Source organism: Grus americana, chromosome 11, assembly GCF_028858705.1.
Source record: "Grus americana isolate bGruAme1 chromosome 11, bGruAme1.mat, whole genome shotgun sequence".
Classification (NCBI taxonomy): Eukaryota; Metazoa; Chordata; class Aves; order Gruiformes; family Gruidae; genus Grus; species Grus americana.
Genome location: NC_072862.1, coordinates 24,055,108 through 24,074,404, shown reverse-complemented (window position 1 = coordinate 24,074,404; position 19,297 = coordinate 24,055,108). Strand labels below are relative to the sequence as shown.

At 47.6% G+C, this 19,297-nt stretch overlaps 1 protein-coding gene across 2 annotated transcripts in view; it reads left to right on the top strand.

The window, feature by feature from the left end:
- Positions 1–10,723, top strand: part of SUSD3 (sushi domain containing 3) — a 32,688-nt gene extending 21,965 nt beyond the window's left edge. For both annotated transcript variants that reach the window (XM_054838016.1, XM_054838017.1), the window contains exon 5: positions 10,067–10,723. In XM_054838016.1, the coding sequence (XP_054693991.1) occupies positions 10,067–10,280 (214 nt within the window). In that variant the 3' untranslated portion in view covers positions 10,281–10,723. The remainder of the gene's footprint in view (positions 1–10,066) is intronic.
- Positions 10,724–19,297: the final 8,574 nt, after the last annotated feature.

The window sequence follows — 19,297 nt, the reverse complement described above, 5'->3', positions numbered from 1 at the left end:
AGAAGCTCTCTAGAGAAATACCGTTCCATATCAGGGTGTGCGGGGCAAACACAACGGGATCCCCATCCGCACGGCGGCGTGAATGCCCGCGGTGCCCGCAATGACCCCGGGCTGCTCCAGAGAAATGTCCGGGCTGCGATACGGCGCAGCCCTGCCGTGGGCGCTGGGCACGGGTGGGGTTTGTGTCAGACCAAAGTCACCTCTGAACATGTCCGGATGTGGCACGCTGGCCGTGTTGTTGCCAACAAAAGACAAACAGAAAAATGAATACGTGATAAATTCTAATCGCTGTTTTGCTATTACCATTCATATAAACACGCGTCATTGCGTCTTTTATATCCTTTGGGTTCTGCTTCGTCGTCGTGTACGATAATATGTAGCACAACCCTTGTTTGCTTTTAATTCACTGCTCACTTGTACAGCTTTTATGTACAGCAGTATCTGTGATTTGTAGTGGTTACCTGCAGAAAACAATTTTATGCAGATTATAAACCTGCTTCCATGTCACAGTGCAGCTGGAAATTATATTCAAATGGAGCACTTGCACAAAAGTCTGTTGGCTGCTTAATCAATTCCTAGCTTTGGGTGATTTCAGAAAGATGTATAAAGCTAATTAAATGCTGATGATAACCTATACAGTTTTTAGAAGACTTAGGATGCAATTTTTAATTTTGGGCAACTTCAATCTGCTCCGATGTTAATGTTTTGTATAAGTGCAATCTGCTTTTAAAATAACGTGGATAAACTTATAAGGGGTTGTAAACAGAGGTTCGTGCTCTGCTGGAGCCTCGAGCTCCTCCTGGGTTCTTATCTGCACCACTCCACAGAGCAGAAGCTGCTGTATTATGTTTACCAAATTCTGTACACCTTTTCTTAACTGAAAGTAGCAGGGAATATACAATTCCTCTGGATAAGCAGCTTCTCTGGGGCCAGAAATCAACAAGTTTATTAGTTCTTTAGAAAACTGGAGAATGTGTAAACTTCAGTGGGGAATTGCAGAGGACGGGAGGAGGAAAGCCTCTGAGCTCTTTTTTTCCTACGGAGAACAACGCACATGCTATGTTAAATACCGGCGTGCACACCCACCTCCTGGCGCGTGAGGTCCGCTGTTCATCAAGGTCTCCTTTATTTCCACCATGCAGAGGTGATGTGATCCTGGCTAATCACTAGCCGGAGCAAAAATCAGCTAGGAGAGCTGGCGTATTAGCGTGCGCACCCCGGAGCCAGAAGTCTAGCCGTTTCTCACGCAGAGAACGGGCGCTGCCTCTATTCAGAGGTGGAAATGGCACTGAAGCTGTTACAGACCCTGAATAAAACTGTCTTGGAATTGCTTTAGGAACAGGCGTGACCCTCCAACAATTTGTGCCTTGTTCCCTCTCTTCACTCAAATAAGATCTATTTAATCAAGGTTAGTAAAAGATGCTAATTTCTACTGTTTAATTCTGTGAAATGGGTACATGCGCAGGATGAGACATGGGAATTCTGCTAACCTGTGTCGTGCCAACTCTTGAAGATGACAAATGATCTGTCAGCTTTGTGTTTTCACTTGCAAGACTTATTTTTTGTGTGTAGTGAATTAGGCTTAAGTTTCATCATCCTGTGCACGTCCGGCTTATGGGAAAAGCAGGACAGCGCAGGCAAATCCCTGGTGAGGTGCAAACGGGAAGCTGGCTTATGCTGGGAAGACCGGTGTGAAAGGACATGTTTACTGCCTGGGTTATTTCTGCAGTACTTTTCTTCGTTTAACGTGAAGTGGACGTGCTGGCAGCCTGTGCTTGGAGGAAATCTCTACCCGTGTGGGTGTTGCTGCTGTGGTGGAGCTGTTACAGCGTTGAGCGTCCGAGGAAATAAATAAAGGCATGCAGCGTGGTTGGAAAAAAGCAGCAAAGCTGAGAGCAGGCAAGCCCGAAGGGAAGGTTGTGTGTATTGCTGCGTGCGTCTGAACCAAAGTGTGTGCCCATGGTCACGAACAAGCCAAAAGATAATTTAACCAAGCTCCTCAAGGAAGGTTCAGACTTGACATGAGGAAGCATTTCATTACCGAGAGGGTGGTCAAACCCTGGAGCAGGCTTCCTGGAGAGGTGGTCGGTGCCTCTCCAGGGGTTCAAGAGGCATTTGGACAATGCCCTTAACAACAGGCTTTACGTTTTGGTCAGCCCTGAAGTGGTCAGGCAGTCGGACTAGATGATTGTTGGAGGTCCCTTCCAACTGAAATATTCCATCGCATCCCATCCCATCCCATTCTTGTGCTAACGTTGCAGACATTTGGAGGAATTTGTGCAATGCATCGCTAGACCTCTGAGCAAATCAGCAGTCCTACTTTGTTTTTCTAATGCCTTCCTCCCTGCTGATCCCTTCCTCCCTGCTGATCCCTTCCTTCCTGCCTTTCCAGGGTTGCAGGACGCGTTGTTCTCTGTGGTACAGCCATGGGAAATGGCTCTGCAACTCACTTAGAAGGGGAAGGCTGAGAGATGAGTGGTGCCCTTGTCTGAGAAAGGAGTGGGTGGAGGTTTGGCAATTTATGTCGTTTTTACGATAGCGTTTTCTTAAAGCAAACTGTTCTGCTGCTTCTTCATGTAACATATGAAGTATCTGGAAGAGTGAGAACTCCTCCACCCTTGAAGAAGACCCTCTTGAGTATATCTTAGCCTATTTTTGACTAGAAAAGGATGTAGGTCATGCTACTTTTCAGACTTAATTGAAATAGTTTTGGAGATTAACTAGAGATTAACATTTTGATTCACCACTTGAAGGATCAAAAATATTGTAAGAACAGATAAAATAAAAAGCCAATTCTTTCAGGTAAGCCAATATAAAATAAAACAAAAAGCCAATTCTTTCAGACAGGTAAGATATTTGTTACGGTTTACAGAGTAATTTAGGATTAAAAAAACTATCATTTGTTAGAGTGGTGCCTTAGTATGCCGATGAGATAATTTTGCTGTACCGAGGTGACATAATGTGGATGCAGAATGCTGATGTACAGCAGTTATAAATAACGTAGAAGCCCAGCTGTTGGACGGTGGAGGCTCCAGTGTGCTGTTCTGGACCTGTCCGCCACAAAATGAGATCTTTTTCCCCTTGTGTTTCAAGCATGGAACAAATGTGATGAATGTACAGTTTTACAGGGAAATGTTGAATTCTAGGGGCAACTACTGTAATTATAATGAGCCCCATTCTGGCTTCTTGGCTTCTTGAACAAATTGCTTTAAAAACCTGAGAAATATGTGTACAAATACCTGGGATCGCTAACTACAGAATGCAGTCACTGTCGATGCCACCTCTTTCATTTGGAAGTAAGGAATCATAACGAGGATAAAAATACCAATTTTTGGCAGAAAGTCTGACATGCAGGAGCTGCAAGCATTTACAGCATATTTGCTCTTTTATACTATTTGAAGAGCTAACTAATACTGAGCAGGGCAAGCCAAGTTACAAGGCGTGGGGCCGCTGGGAGGGATGTGTTTTCCCCAGCGTTGCTTCTCAGAAGTTTAGGGCTTAGAGCAGAGATAGCAGGTTGCTGCGTGATGCAGAGGTTTGAGACAGATTAGCTGAAGAAAAGGGTCTGTCATTTCTGGGAGGAGATTAGCTGCAGCTCTGGGCCGCGTAGTTAGAGGAGAACCAGGTGCACGAACCTCCAAAACAGCCCCCCGGGAGGATTTGCGAGGCAGAGGCAGGGCTTGCCGCCATGGGGATATGTGGGAATAGCTCCTGCAGCCTGGCTGCAGTACGTATCAGGAGAAAAGCCTAAAATCAGTAAATTATATTCTGCGCTCCTTACCATTTTAAGATTTAAAAGCCTTCCCAGTTCTTGCATGAGAATGAAACCGGGAGTGTCGGCATTGTCTGTTCGCAGCGAGACACGCTCCTGAAAGCAGCAGAGCACCGCGCTCCTGCTCGGGGTCGGGCGGGCGCAGTGGGTGCCCCCGGGAGAGCCCTGGCATCGGGGGCGTCCGGCATCACAGAGGAGCTAGGCTTTGAAACACGGTCCTGGGTTAAAGCACTTTTTGAAATGGGTATGTTCCTGAGCAGGATATGTTATTTTTGAGTCAGTTATCTTCTGATGAAGAATAATACCTGACCCTGCAGTAACCACCGCCCGAGATGAACTGTCCTCTTCCCCCCCCAGCAAACAGCCGTGCAGGAGAGCTGGGACTCGGTCAGCCGCCCGCGCACGCAGGTTGTCCTCTGCCCCACGACAGGCACAGGCCAAAATACCCGTAAAGAGAAGCTCAATGACAGCTGTCCTTCCTCTGTGCCAGCTACGGGTGATGTTTGAGAGATGGAGGTGAATCTCAGCAAGAGATGATACCGGTGTCGAAAAGAAGAGCGGGGTCACCCTGCGCGGCACGGGGGTACCTCACCTGGAGCTGTTCCCCGGGGGAGGGGTCGGTGCCAGCGGGTTGAGGCCAGTTTGGCCTTGGGCTCCCGTGCCTGGAGTAAGGCGGAGAAACTCCAGAGCTTGTGACTCCCAGACTGAAAAAGCAGCCTCCTCTTTTCCATTAAGGAGTCCTTCCTGTTCTATTAAGTAGTACTTCCTCTAGGAGAAATCAGAAAAATATGTGTAACTGCTGTGAGAGCAAACAGCAACCCTTCTTGGCGTGCAAAGACATTAAAGCACCGGGCACACTACTGTTTGAGCCATAGCGTATTTATGCATCAGCGTGCGCAGAAAGATAGCTGTCCCAGGAGAAATACAGATAGCTCATAATATGAAAACGCTGAGAGAGCTCGTTTCGGTTTGCATCAGCTTCCTAATTCTGGTAAGAAATAGCCACACCTAGGGAAGCCTCTATTTTCTTTGCTTTTTCAGCCCTGTAACCTGTCCTGGAATAGGTGCTCCCTTGACTCAGGGATGTGCCGTTATTTTGCAGGGGAGAATTGATGCTCCGGTATTTTCCACACTCAGGGAGAACTGAATTTAGCTGTAGACTAACCCCTTTTCATCCTGTCAGCTAAGACGACAACCAGAAAGAAACTAGTCCAGCTCAAAAATACATCTAAAGAGCAGCTAAGAAATTTGGTGATTTTTTTTTTTTCCCCCCTGGTGTGGAAGCATTTGGAAGAAGTTGTGCATTCCAAATTTGGACTGTTTTGAGGTGAATTATTTTACACAGCTCTAGGCCAAGTTATAAAACATTCTTTATGAAGTAGCTGATCTGACTGCAGGAGTGAGTCAAATGGAAAAGCCCATGTCTCAGTAGGTTTAAAGTCCCCTTTCAGATATCCACTACAGCTGGAGCATATTATCAAGAAGGAAAAAAATCTCTTCTGTAGAGAAACAGGCTAGTATATTCTCCCACAGAAGATATTTTTAGTACCTGAAATTTTTATACCGGAGCCCTTTCTGACTACAAGATGCATTACCAACGTACCTGGCAAAAAGCAAGTAAGGACAATCCAACAACAAAGATGGCCAAGTGAAAAGTTTTTGCAAAAAAAAATACCCCAAAGCCAGCGTGCTCTTAGGAGAGGGAACCTTTCTTTTTCAGTTGGTCCAAGAGCTCATACGCAAGGTTGGTGAAATTAGCTCAGTGAAATGAAATGTGTTTTCTTTTTCTCTTTGATTTAGCGGCTATAATGGTTGAAGTTTTCCACTACCTTGTGTAAAGGGTTGCAACGAAGGTACAAATCAGAAACTCATGTTGCTCTAAAAAACGTTCCTGTCTGCCCAGGCTGGCTGTAGGGCAAAGGGCCTTCTAGAAGTGTGGACAAGATGGGATGGGACACTTGGCCAAATGCCCCCTTGAGGGCACTTTCCCAGCTGCTTTCTGCCCTCTGAGCACCTAAGCGGAAGAGATGAAAAAGCTGAAGGATCTGATGCCCTTCTGCTAGCAGGGTAGTGTGGGGCAGATTTACCACAACGAAAGGGGACAACACTTGAAGAAATACTTGTTGAGAGACGAGCCGCTGCACAGCTCGATGGAAAACGTAAGCGGAACAAGAAAAACCTACCAGGACACCTAGAATGACTGCCAGGAGACGCGTCAGTGGGAGAACTAAGGGGGCAAAACGCCTTCTACAGCAGTGACCGAGTGCAAGGCTGTTAGAGGTCCTGGGCAAACGGGTGTATCTGGGCGCTCGTGAAGGCCAGCAGTCTCAGCAGAGAGCTGGGCCCTTCGCTCCCTCCAAACGATCCCCGCGTTTTCTTGCCTGATCAGTCTTGCTGTCAGAAATTGCTCCTGTTTGGCTGAAAGCGGGGGCACGCGGAGCTCAGCCCCACCGGCTCCTGCCGCCCGAGGCCGTGGGACACGTGCGGGATGGTTGGCACAGCGACCTGGAACATGAATGTGCCCCCCCGCCCTGCAGCTTAAATCGCAGAGACCCCCATGGGCTGCTCCCGGGGCCGTGGGGGGGGTGTGTAGGACCGATCATCCACGGTGGTTAATACTTCGCTGCATAAAGCATCCAGTGAAGTGGCTGCGAAGAGCAAATGGCCTGTTTGATACAATCGTACGTAATTAATGCGGTTCCCCACGTGTGCGACGTTTGATTGTGTGGCACTCGGGGCTGGAGGGGAGGAGGCCCGGCGCAGGCGAGGGGCAGATTTCCTTCTTGGGCTTTTATATAGATTGTCCCACCCTGCGAGTTGTCCCACCTTGAGCTTCTCCATTCACTGGGGGGTTTTTTCCCCTTGATTTGTTATTACCGTGCTCTGTGTTCCCCCCCGCCACCTTTCAGAGACTAACAGCTTCCCGTGCCTTTCGACAGGCGTGTGTCAGAGAAAGGTGAGGCAGGGGAAGTGAGCTGCGGTTTCACCTTGGGGCCCTGTCACAAAGGGTGGGACAGCGGGCTGCAAAGTCGTGCCCATGTCTGAATTTCAGCCTTCGTCGTCACCACAGCCAGCGTGGAGGGTGGGTGCGCAGCAGCATGTGCTTTCAATAAAGCTGCTATTATTGTTTTCGTAATGCTTCCATGATTGCCCCGGGGCCTTGTACAAAGTCACCAGACACACGGCAACAAAAAGATCCCCTCCCGTCCTCCAGTGTAAAAATCTGTTTTCAGAGCCGGTGCCAGCACCAGGCAGGATTGTGGTGGCCCCGCTGCTCTGAGTTCTCACACTCCTCAGATGGCCCTTCGCAGCGTTCTCCCCTCCGGCTGGGAACAGCTCTCAAGTCACACAAAGCAAAATTCTTGTGAATCCTCTAAAACCCACTGACAAATGTTACGGTGGCTGTTCTTCTCCCCAGCCGGGAGCTCCGACTTTATCTGTCGCACACAGTCCATCCTCGTCAGATGTGTTGTGCACCCAGCCAGGCTGTGCAGCGCCAAGCATCCCTGGGTGGGTTTGCGTTTCCAGACCAGCGTGCACGGAGGTCTCCCGACCCTCTTACCATGATGTTGTGAAGTAGCCCAGCTGGAAACTGGAGTGAAGGAAAGTTGAAGAGCTTGGCAAAAAGTCACACTTCTTTGGGATAAAGTACAGAGCTCCCGAGGATGAAAGTGCAAACCGAAGGCCGTGTCTGACTGATAGCCATGCGCGCAGGAGAGCGCGCCGTGTGTGCGTTTATCTGTCCCTTGTCGACACTGCAACCCTCTTAACAGCTCTTCTCAGCCCTGCTTAGGTAGAACTCCGTGACTTCACTGTCCCTCTGATGCCCACAGGGCTCGATGCACCGCGGTGAAGGGAGGGTGTCTGCTGTCACCTCGTCCTGGACTTATCTCAGTCAATGGAAGCTTAATAGTTCCTGAAATGGGAAGAAGAGGTTGCTTAGGCAGGAGTATAGTTATCTTCCAAGGACCGTTTTACCCGGTTTGGCTTTCTGAGTTGGTGGTGGACCGTGGATCACTGCAGAGTTTCACAATGCAGAGCTCTATAGGAGAAAACGTCAGAGCGGGATGAATGCTGCCCAGGTAAACTGTATTTATTGCACAATAACCAGAATACCTAGATTTGAACTACAGTCCTACCCCATGCAAAACTTTATCCCAGTTCTTCTCCCTGTACACGCTCTTTTGATTTTATTTTTATTTTGTTACTATTGACTGCCACTGCAAGAAGATGGAACTGAGTTCCTCATACTATAAAAAAAAAATAAACGCACAGTAGCAAGTAGCTCAGAAGATTCTCTTTCAGCAGTGAGATCTGCAGCATTGCTCCATGTAGCTTCTGTTCCCTGATGGCAGCCACAGGGGCACTCACACAGGTGTCCTGGTGCCCAGCACAAAGATACTTGAGGGCTTGTTGATGCAGCAAGATGAAAAGGCAAAGTTAAAACAGTACTGGTCAACACAAAGTGGATAAAGTTACCAGACTGGGGGTTTTTTTGAGAAATAGATGAGTTTGTTGTTGTCCAAATTACAGGTGGGTAAATTCTGCTTATCTGAGCACCTCTTTGATGAATCTGTTTAGCCTGGAGAAGAGAAGACTGAGAGGGTCAACACTTATCACTTAAGAGTGATCAACACTTATCAATATCTAAAGGGTGGGTGTCAAGAGGAAGGGGCCAGACTCCTTTCAGTGGTGCCCAGCGACAGGACAAGGGGCAACGGGCACAAACTGGAACACAGCCAGTTCCACCTGAACGTGAGGAAAAACTTCTTCCCTCTGAGGGTGACCAAGCACTGAGACAGGCTGCCCAGAGAGGTTGTGGAGTCTCCTTCTCTGGAGAGATTCCAAACCCACCTGGACACCATCCTGTGCAACCTGCTCTGGGTGATCCTGCTCTAGCAGGGGGTTGGACGAGATGATCTCCAGAGGTCCCTGCCAACCCCCGCCAGTCTGGGATTCTGTGAGTATATTCTGACTATGCTGATACAGCACCTGCTCACGTCAAATGCAGAGGTGTTTCAAAATAAATGCCTTTACACTGACGGTAGCTCGTGCCCCAGCTGGTTTTGTGATACAGCTTTCCAGCGAAGAGCAAGATTTATTCTCCTTTACGGGAAAGATGTATCTGCAGTATACCCACTCTGTACCAGAACAGCAAGGCCTCGGTTATTTGGTTTTACTTTCTGTAACCCCCCGGCAGTTCCTATATGTATGCACATTTTGTGTGTGAGCGTTTCTGCTGGCTTTCTGCACCTCATGATTGCAGAATGCAGCTTCTGTTTCCTGACCAGTGTTTCACATATGAAGGGGTAAGACCACGTCCTGGATGTGGGTGTGCAGGCTGCTGCATTCAGTGGCCAACACCGCCGGCTTCAGAGGAAGCCGGAGGACCACGTGAGCCAGCTCACCTGCAGCGAATGTGGGCCAAGCAACCTCAGCCTCTGCCCGGCGTGCAAGCAGCAGCCACAGAATAACTGGGGGGGGGGGTTACGAAAGCCCACGCGCTCAGGCTATGGTGATCTGGCACAAACCCAACGGGGCTGTGTCTTACCTGCCGCTGGTTCAGAGCTGCGTGCTTGAAGCCAGCTGCATCGTGCCTCTTGCAGCAGAGTTCAAGAGCAACCTGATCCCATCGCCCCGTTTTCCTGACGGAGTCGGGTGTAGTTTCCTGAGCACCTTTCCAGCAGCTCTGCCAGCTCTGTCTGCCGCTTCTCTGCCCACACCATCCCCTGCCAGGTTCCTTGCTGTCTGGGGCAGGAGCCTGTGGTCCCTTCTGGGAGGGCCAGGTGGTAGCCGGGTCCGGCAGTCGGGGACTAGCACAAGCCGCGGCGTGACCGTGCTGCACCGACATCGCTGGCAGTTCTGCAGATAACACCTCAGATCCCACGGAGCACAACTGGCTCTTGTGCTCCCAGCGGTGCTCCGCCAACCAAGCAAGGACTTTCCTCCTGCACCAGTCTCAGCGCTCAAGCGTTCGTAGTAATATTCTCCAGAGAGCGTAGCATTAAATTGAAGCTGGGGACTCGTTCGGTGGAAAACAAACAAACAACATCTGCCCCAACCCCAAATAAAACCAACCTCACAACTCTTTTCAAGGTCCGCATCAGCTTTTATGGAGACACGATTATTTGCCCCGCTGTTGCCAACTGGTTTTTATGCTAGGAGAAGTGAGTCCACATGTTACAGCGCAAGTTGTTTGCAAAATGCCTGATGTGCAAATGGAATGGATTAGAAAGTTCTGTATCCTCACCAGAGCAAATGAAACCGAAATAACTTTTCCCTTTATGCTTACAGGTTCCAGGAGGAGTGGACTCGGGAGGTCATAGCTTCTGGGTGTTGCAAAGACAACGACCATCTGCCTAAGTTAACCGAGAGCAGAGGCGTACCCGTGAAACAAGCTGTACCGGGACCCGGCGCTGCGGTACAGGCGGTGAATTCAGTACATGTCGTTGAGGTCTATGGACACAAGGATGATTCTAACAAACCGAGCTGTCAGATACCTGGATAGCTGGTGTCCGAAATACAATTGCTCCTCTGGACCAAAATGAAATTTGGATAGAAATATGTGCCTTAAAGACAACATAGAAAGTTCATTATTCATATGAATTTGAGAGTTTTCTATATTCCAAGATGTTTATTTAACAGAAATGCTTCAAGGTCTGATAACAAATAAAAAAACGCTGAGGCGGGCAGTCCGTAGCCATTCTCTGCGGTGTGCTATGATTTGTGACCATGGCAAAAGCATAATATCGTTCTGCTGTACATCTAGAGAGAAAGGGTAGCCAGTTTGTGTATTTGCTCATACAAAGCCACTGATGATAATTACACATTCGTAAGATCGCAGCCTTCTTTTAACCAGTGTTTTTTGTAAGCATTTCAGAATGAAAAATCCCCCATATTTTTACACAGTAGTATGATAGAAATACAATAAAATTTTGGTTTTAATTAAAAGCCCCCATTGTTTTGTATCAAGAAGGCCTTTTTGTTTAATTCATCTGCTCTGCATTCAGAGACCACGTGAGACGGGGTGCAGCAGAGGCACGTCTCCTGATGCACCAGCCTGCCGGAGAGGGGAGAGCGTATGGAGATGTGCTGCCTCGCCATGGCACACTTTGCCCTGCAAGGGAACGTACCATTGAGCACCTATAGCTGCTCTTCATGTCGGTGCGAGAGAGCAGCCAGTGTGCAGGTTTGCGGGGGGAAGGTGGCGCAGCCGGTGTGCAGGTTTGCGGGGGGAAGGCGGCGCAGCCTTCCCGGAGCAGCGTGGCTCAGCCGGTCGCTGCAGCATCCCTGGGAGAGCACTCCAAACAAAGGGGTCATGCCGGTTTTTGGAAACCTGCCACCTTTTCCTGTTATTAATCTGTTCGCTGTGTGAGGAAACAAGGGTGGGTTTTTTTTCTTGTTTTGTCCAGTTTGGATAGTTAACTGATACGGCTCTCATTCCGCTGTTTGTCTGCACGCACATGTGTATCTTACAGTTACGCAGTATAGTTATTTTTGTTCAAGTTGAAGCCTCATTTATTCTCCTGTCATCACCTGTCTGATGGGTATTGTCACATTCCTGTCATGGTGGAAATATGATCTTATAGTAAGCTCCAGTAATTGTTTTATTGTGTATCCCGCTTGTTACGAATCAGTATCCTCTTAAGACCTTCAGTTCTGAAGTTTTCAGTTTTGAAATTCAAATTACTGTAGCTTACTGGCAGGCCTAGAAATGCCCTGTTCCATCCTGGCCATGCTCGGCAGGGATCAAAAACACATGCTTGAACTTCAGCTGTGTTGAAGTTGCAGCAACGGAGGGGGTTTTGTTTCTAATAAGCTCAGTTCTTCTATACGTTACACTGCACCCCTGCAACGCACTTCTTAGCTTGTGCTGCGAAAAGGAGAACGGCTATACATCTCAACGCTTGTTCCAAGTAAGTTCTCAATTCATTACGTTAATACTAGCCAATGTTTATCAGGTCATATTTGTGCCGCGAGCCATTTTGCCTGCAGGTTTTCGGTACCCTGCCAGACCCGGCCAGCTTCCGTACACAGCGCTAGCTTCGGGCTGCGCGCGGGGCTGGCACTGGCCCCCTTGCCTGTCCCATCGGCCACAGGCACCCCCAGCCCGGCCACAGCCACGCCAGGCAGCTCGCAGCGTCGCTGGGGATGTTTGGGAGGATGCAAAGGGGTCAGAAAGTTCTTGAGGAGACGGGTTATGAAGTCCCAGCACCAGGCAGTCCCTAAGAGGGGCCAGCCGGGTGAACGAGAACGAGACGTGAGGATGGGAAATCTCTGCTCCAAGCTGTGCACTCCAGCCGTCGGAGCGGCTGTCATTGATGAGATTTTGTTACAGGGCTTTGGTTTAGCAGAAACTTATGATTTATTAATATTTTTGAGATAGGTCACAGTATTAGGTTTTATAATTATTACCAGCACTTAATCAGCAGCCAGTTTAACAGAGTGATGCCACAGAATTTGTTACAATCGAAACAGTGACTTAGTTAAAGATTTGAGAATGACAAGGGTCGCCCAAAACTTACGGCAGGGTTGCACACACAGATGGGGGTTAAATCAAATCACACGTACAGACAGGCAGACAGACAGTCCTGGCTCAAACTGCAGACAGACAGGTAAGTAGTTCTGAACCAAATTGCGCGTGCACACACACACACACACACACACACACAGACAGAGGCGAACCTGTGATTAACATTTCCCTTTCCGTGAGTTTCACTTTTATGCACCAGCACTCATCAACGGGTGGGCAGTGAGCCTCAGGACATCAGGCCTTTGAGTCCTCATGAAATTATCGATGGACGGTCTTTGAATCCTGGTGAAATCTACCCTGAGAGGTGTCCCAGCTCAGGGGAGACACTGGGTCACACAGCCCGCTGCCATCCCAGAGAGCTCAAGGGTCTCACTTGAGGGAGGTGTTCAAGGCCAGGTTGGATGGGGCTTTGGGCAACCTGGGCTAGTGGAGGGTGTCCCTGCCCATGGCAGGGGGTGGAATGAGATGGGCTGTGAGGTCCCTTCCCACCCAAACCAGTCTGGGATTCTATGATTCTATGATTTTGGATCTCAAGATGATTAGCTTTGGTCAGGATTCTCCATTCTGGTCACAGTTGGAGCCATTCTGGTAGGCAATTCAGAGACCAGGTAGCCCAAACGTGGCCAAGGGGTGCCTGGCCACCCCAGCTCCAGGCTACTGTGCTTGGAACCAAGATAACAGCACAGCAGGAGTTCTTCCCAAAGTGGGCATGGCTTGTCCTGACTGCGCATGGTTTATCCTGACCGTGCGTGGCTTGTACTGCCCGTGCACGGCTTGTCCCGACCATGCATGGCTCGTCCTGACGTACCATTCAGGCAGCAGATGGCCCAGGAGTGGCCAGAGTGCCTGACGCCCAAGTCACTGCACTTGTCTCCGGGATATCAGCCCCACGGGGCTCACCCTGAGCTCTCAGAGTGGCCAGGGCTGCACCCCCACAGCGGCAGCCCTTCCTCTCTGCTGGCCTGGGGCTTTCCGGCAGGACAGCCGGGATGGCTGGGCTCCATCCGCCAGAGGGAAGGGTGAAAGGAGCACAGAGAGGAACAAAGGCTGGGAAAAGCAGCCAAGCGTCTGAGAAGCTCCTATATATATGGCTGGTATGTTGGAATTAAATGCAAAGAAGTTAAAGACTTTCCACATAAATAAAGGGTACAACTTAATAAGAATTACTGGTGCTTGTGGGACCAGCGATAGGAGCAGGATCTCGGCATAGTAAATGACAGCTTGTTCCAGGTAGGACACGTGAGAAGAAAGGTCTATATATTCTCTGAAGTGAACTGCCCGTTAATTAATGCCTGTGGTTGGAGAACAAAGGGCGAAGAAGCGTGGAGCACGGGCTGCTGGGCATCCAACACTGACTGCCATTAGGAGAAATTTGCTTGGGGAAATGACAGAACCATCTTTAATATCGGGTGACTTTATTTGTCTAATGCTCTGCTGGAAAAGTGTACAGCCGTCAGGAGTTCAAACAGACGGCTTGGTGACTGCTTTAGGTCTGAAAGTGGTGGGAAGGGGTGGCACTTGCTTCTGACTATAGCAGGGAAAAACTTGTCAAAAATCAAAAGTGATATTTGGCTGAATGTGAAAATAAGTGACAGCACATTTTTAAGAAAAGGAAGAAGAGCAGCAGAATAAGGAAAATGGACTAAAGGGCAAATTTTGACATACCGAAGTAACGAGTACAAAGGATCTATGCAGAAAGGGTCTGATGGAGCGCAGGGGGGCTGGCAGTCGCTAGCAGAGACTGTTTAAAGGCATGCCAGACAAACCCAATGCAGAGGACAGCAAAAATCCGACGCAGCTGCCTCAGGAACTCCGAGGACGTGAAAATCAGAGCAGAAAAACTCAAAAAAATGGAAACGTGGCAGATGACGGAGGAGCAGCACAAAAAGAGGTGAGTGAAGCTGTTCAGAAAGGAAAGACATAACGCGAGTTACAGCAAGCAAGGGAAATGAAACGAGAAAAATACCACGGAAGAAACAGAGAGTAAAACTACAGATACTTCTTGGGAAAAGCAAAAATGGACCCAGAGTTGAAAACCACTTGACGTCTACTCTGGATCAGGCATCACTGAAAAGTTCACTGGTGAATGCAACGGATTTTAACACAGGCCTAGGACTGCAGCCTAGAATAAGACAAGAAAAAGATCACAAATATTAAGATAAATTTGATTCCATAATGAAATTAATCCCAAAGCACTAAGCAATACTTGAACCATCATCGATAAAGCTTCAGGAAACTGAAGGGACAAGAGAGGTCTCAGAGGATGGGAAAGGGCAAATCTAACTTTTAACAAGGGGAGAGCAGAGAACCTGAGGAAGTACCAGAACGAAGGTGCCTTTCTGATACCCGGGGTGCAGGACAATCACTTTGCAAAGAAGGCACATCTCAGCCTACAGAGTTGTGGGCGTGGGAGGGAACTGGTCTGTCCTGCGGGTAATACCATGCCGGACGCTTTAAAAGCAGGAAGGGTACACGTGTGGAGGGTGGCCCAGTTCTGCTTGATCCTGCCTCTCTGTAGCTCTTTTGACTTTCCTTCCTCTTCCACATCTCTGCAATTACGTTAATTGGATTTCATGATTTAGCTCCCTGGCATTTGAATTTTATCACGTGGCTTTAAAATGCGGGAATATGATTGCACGTCACTGAAATAAATTCCGTTGCTGGGATGTCTGGGTCTCCACACGGCGTGAGGAGGGAGCCCCGTTACCCTGCTCTACAGATCAGGCCAAGCCAAGTAACGTGTGATGGGGGACAGCAGAACCTCGAGATGACAAGGACACTCATAGCCACGGGAAGCCGAGGGAGGGTAGGTGGATTTACCGTCTCTGTGCCAGAGCATTGGATTACTATCATTTATTTATGCGTCTAACACAAGAGGCAGCAGAGTTACAAGAAGATAAGCAGCACCACCCATACTGTTTCCCTAAGATTTGTGGCTCGGTTCTCTCTGGGACTGTGCTTAGTTTATGACGGCTGCACCCCCTGGAGTTAGCTTTATTGCTCATGTAAACATTATTTATTGTCAGAAGGAAAATAAGTGCTGTGCAGGAAGGAGATGAAAGCAGCTGAGAATCTAAAATAGACATTTAAAAACTCGTATTTATTAAGTTAACCCTTAAATGTTTGCCAGCCAGCAGTTACAGCTGGATTCAGGCTCCCATTTCTGCTACACAAGACTTGCATTTCCTTGTGCATTTTATGGAACTGATGGCTTGCACTTAAAGAACAAGATAAAATGCTACAAACTCCATAAACAAGCACAAGACAGCCCCTCCCTGCACGCATGCTTGTAATTTAATTGATGTACATTACAGTATGACTGAATAATTCTTCACAGATTAAAAATCTGGCAACAGTGCTTATCAGAGCAATTGCTATTTGCATTCCCTCACCCTGTATTTAAAAACTGTTCCTAGAGCGGGCAGCTGTGCTGAGGCTGCTGCGCTGGTCTGGTGTTCAGCTTCCACTGCTTGCAGAAAAGACAGTTTTTAAGATCTTATGCTAAATACTAATCAGGGAAGGGGTTTTAAGGCAGCTGACAAGCTATTTGCTATAGAAGGGTATCTGATCCTTACGTCCTTTTAAATGAAAATCCATTCTTTGAAACTAAGGAAAGAACGCCTCTGCCGTGCTGGAAGCCCGGAGTGCCTGAGTCTGGGAAGTGCTGGGCGCTCTGCATGGGAACCCAGCGAACCCCGTACCTGCAGCAGCAAGTTCTCACAGAAACATCTCTGGGAACACCTTCTTGTATCTGGGGGACATCACAGAGCATAGTGTTGCCACATCCCGTGGGTTTTGTCACAAGTCTTGTGATACTTCTCTTCTTAAGACACAAATGGTAGAGTTGGATGAATATGTAAAAATCACAGCTTCTATTTAAAAATAAATAAGGATCTCACACGTGTATTTAGAACGAGAAGTTTCAGTCCTGAAGTGTCAAACAACAGAAGAAACACACAAGTCTGAAGTTTTTTTTGATGGTAATGACGTGATTGGGGGGAGGCCTGACTCATGATTCACGAATACTTGAAGCTATCAAAGGTATGTATGACCTTGACACATCTTCTATGGTTGAAAGAAAGGGAAAGACTACATTTTGGTCTGGATGGAGCAATCAAGCTTGGGATGGACACCAGGGTACCTACTGTAGAGTTAACACTGCTTTCATGGAGCTTTCCACGTGGATTTATGGACATGCAGGCTTTCTCCTGGACACCTGCCCCATGGGTATTATCCTGGAAGTCTCTAAAGGTGCTGTTTTCCTCAGGATGCTCTGCTGCTGTCGGTCTAACTTTTGGTTATGGGCTAGAATTGTTCAAAGCTTCCGTGAGAAGTTCAGAACCCAGAAAAGAGGCAGGACTGTGACACTGATTGAAGGTGACAATCTGCAGTAGGTGGTCCATACCCCTGGTCTGACATGGCGCAGCACAGGAAAGCAGGAGCCCTCTGGTTACACCAGACATCGGCGGCAAAAACAGGATATAAATGACTGATGGTTTGAGGTGGAGAGGAGGCAGAGATCTCTAACAATTTTGCTTCCAAAACATCCCAGTCATCAGTGATGCCTTAGAGCTACTAAATGAATCTGCTATAACTTATTGTCAGATTCAAATGGCTTTTGCAACTATTTTTTTAAACAATGTCACGCAGCATGACTTTTTAATAACTTTAATTAAATGGCAGATGTAATTGAATCTTCTGCTTGAAAGGACCAAGAAGGAAATTTGGTGACACGCCAGTTGGTAGCTTTTGAGATGACTTACAGTTGCATCCTTTCGTAACACTGATAGCTCAGCAAGAAGCTGTTAAACTCTGATATTTATTTTATTGTTTTAGGCATTTCTTAAGTGTTCCGTGGAAGTTTCAGGGAAGATCCACTTAAACGCTACCTGATGACATCTGGTATGGTTTACAAGTTATCTGCAGAATGTACATTATATTTACATACCATAGTGCAATAGTTCTTGTGCCCAGAAAAAAGCCCTGCGGAAAGAGCAGAAAGCAACGCCACAACAAGCACCCTGCAGGTGGAGGACCTCCAGCCAGAGCTGAGACCTGCACGCTCGTCTGGCTTGCTTCAGGAAGGTGGCTACGCTTGACTGCCTCTATGGGACTGTCTCATCTTCAGCACGTTTAGTAACTGTTGAGAAATTTAGGAATTTTTTTGGTTTGGGAGTAGGGTAGGGTAACTCACGGATGAGCCAAAGTCCAGAAAAGCTAGTGATACATGTTTGAAATATCCTCAGGATTTGTTTCACCTCATCTTTGGCTCATTTCCCCACAAAAACCAACTTGACAAGTCAGACCACAGGCAAGGTAACAACCTCCAACAGGGGTAAAGTGACGTTCCTCTATGAGATTTTAATAAACCCTTGCTGGGGGTGGAGCAGTACCTTTCAGATTTAGGGTGGTATTTTGAGTTACACCTCACAACAGATGACTATGTAAACTCTGATCAAATCCTGTCCCCCTAAAAGGGATACGAGGAACCTCCTCTGTTCCTTCTTTCAGTAACATGAGGAAGTGATGTCTTCTACTTCTTTTTTAAGGGTTATTATGAAGAGAGAGCTGATTGACAGAGCCAGTTTTGAAAGGCTCTTGTGTAATTATTCCACAACCAGTAGCCATTTCTACCATCACGGCACCCAGAACGTACCAGCTGGTGGGAACGCTGTAGTCCCCAGCACCCCAGACATCAAGATGTTTCAGAAACCAGTCTCCAGTCCTGGTAGCTAATGCTAATGCAATGATGGAAATGTGAAACTCCACTGGCACAGCAGCAAGCAAGGCAGTGAACATTCATCCAGTGTAAAGCAGAGCAGAAGCAGCTTGTTCCCTGGATCCCTGATGCTATACTTCAGACTGCTCATGTGTTTCAAGGTCAAGGTTATACGGAAATGCTCACAGTAGCGTTTCCCACGGGAGTGATGCTGCACCTATGAGCTGGAGTCTGCAGTGGCTTCTAATCCATGCCCAGATAGATGCTGGCCTTTAATTCACAAAGCGGGTGGGTTGCACGCTGCCTGCACACCATCCTGCCTGTCCTTCCTGCCCGTGGTGGCCAGGTGAGGCACCGAGTCGGCGGGGTGATGCCTTCCGTGCGAGGACACTGTAGGCAGCAGGGCTTTGTTCTCTCCCTGGAGCTCTGCTGAATGTCAGTTTGCCAAATCTGGCAGCTGTTTATTTATACACCTGTTTTAAGGGGAGGATGCTCAAATGGCTTGCTTTGCTTCCTGCCTTCAAAGAATGTCAATGTTTTGGGGTTTTTAGGCAAAAAAAAAAAAAAAAAAAAGGGTTGAGTATTTTTTCCTCGTGTGTATAATTTGATTTGCACTTTACAAGGGATCAGATATTGAGCTAAGTGCAGTTTTGAACATGTATGTGAAGCTGCTGGCTGTTCATTATCCCATTTACAGCCAACACGGTAACTTCTGTAATATTTATCAAGATTTACGATCAGTATACAAGGGCTTATCCTATATGCTGACTTTTCCATTATGTCAGGAACAAGAGGTACTCAATTTTTCCACTATCCACATCCTCTTTTTGTTTTACTAACACTGTCAAAATGTCCAAGGATAGGGTGTCCTACAGCAGAATTGGGGTACGTGTAATTTACTCATGTAACGAATACAAGAAGTTAAAAGTGACCAGGGATTTCCAGACCCATGGATGCTGCAGGCTGTGATTTCACCCAAGTCGGTTCTGTTCACGTCTAATAGTTTGGCTTAACTGGTCAGGAATAAAGAGCTTAGAACTTGCAGCACAGCTTCTGCCTTTGTGTTCGGAGTCAGAGAATTGTTTTTCTTCATCTCCTTCTAACCAACAAAGAAATAAAAGGTGATTATACCAATAATAATTCTATGACGATATAACTAAGACTGGAAAATTACCCATTCTATATGCAAAGCGATCCTAGAAGTTATTAGCACACACACACACAGACAAAAAAATCCCATAACTTTGAGTAAACAAACATCTCGGTTTTCAGA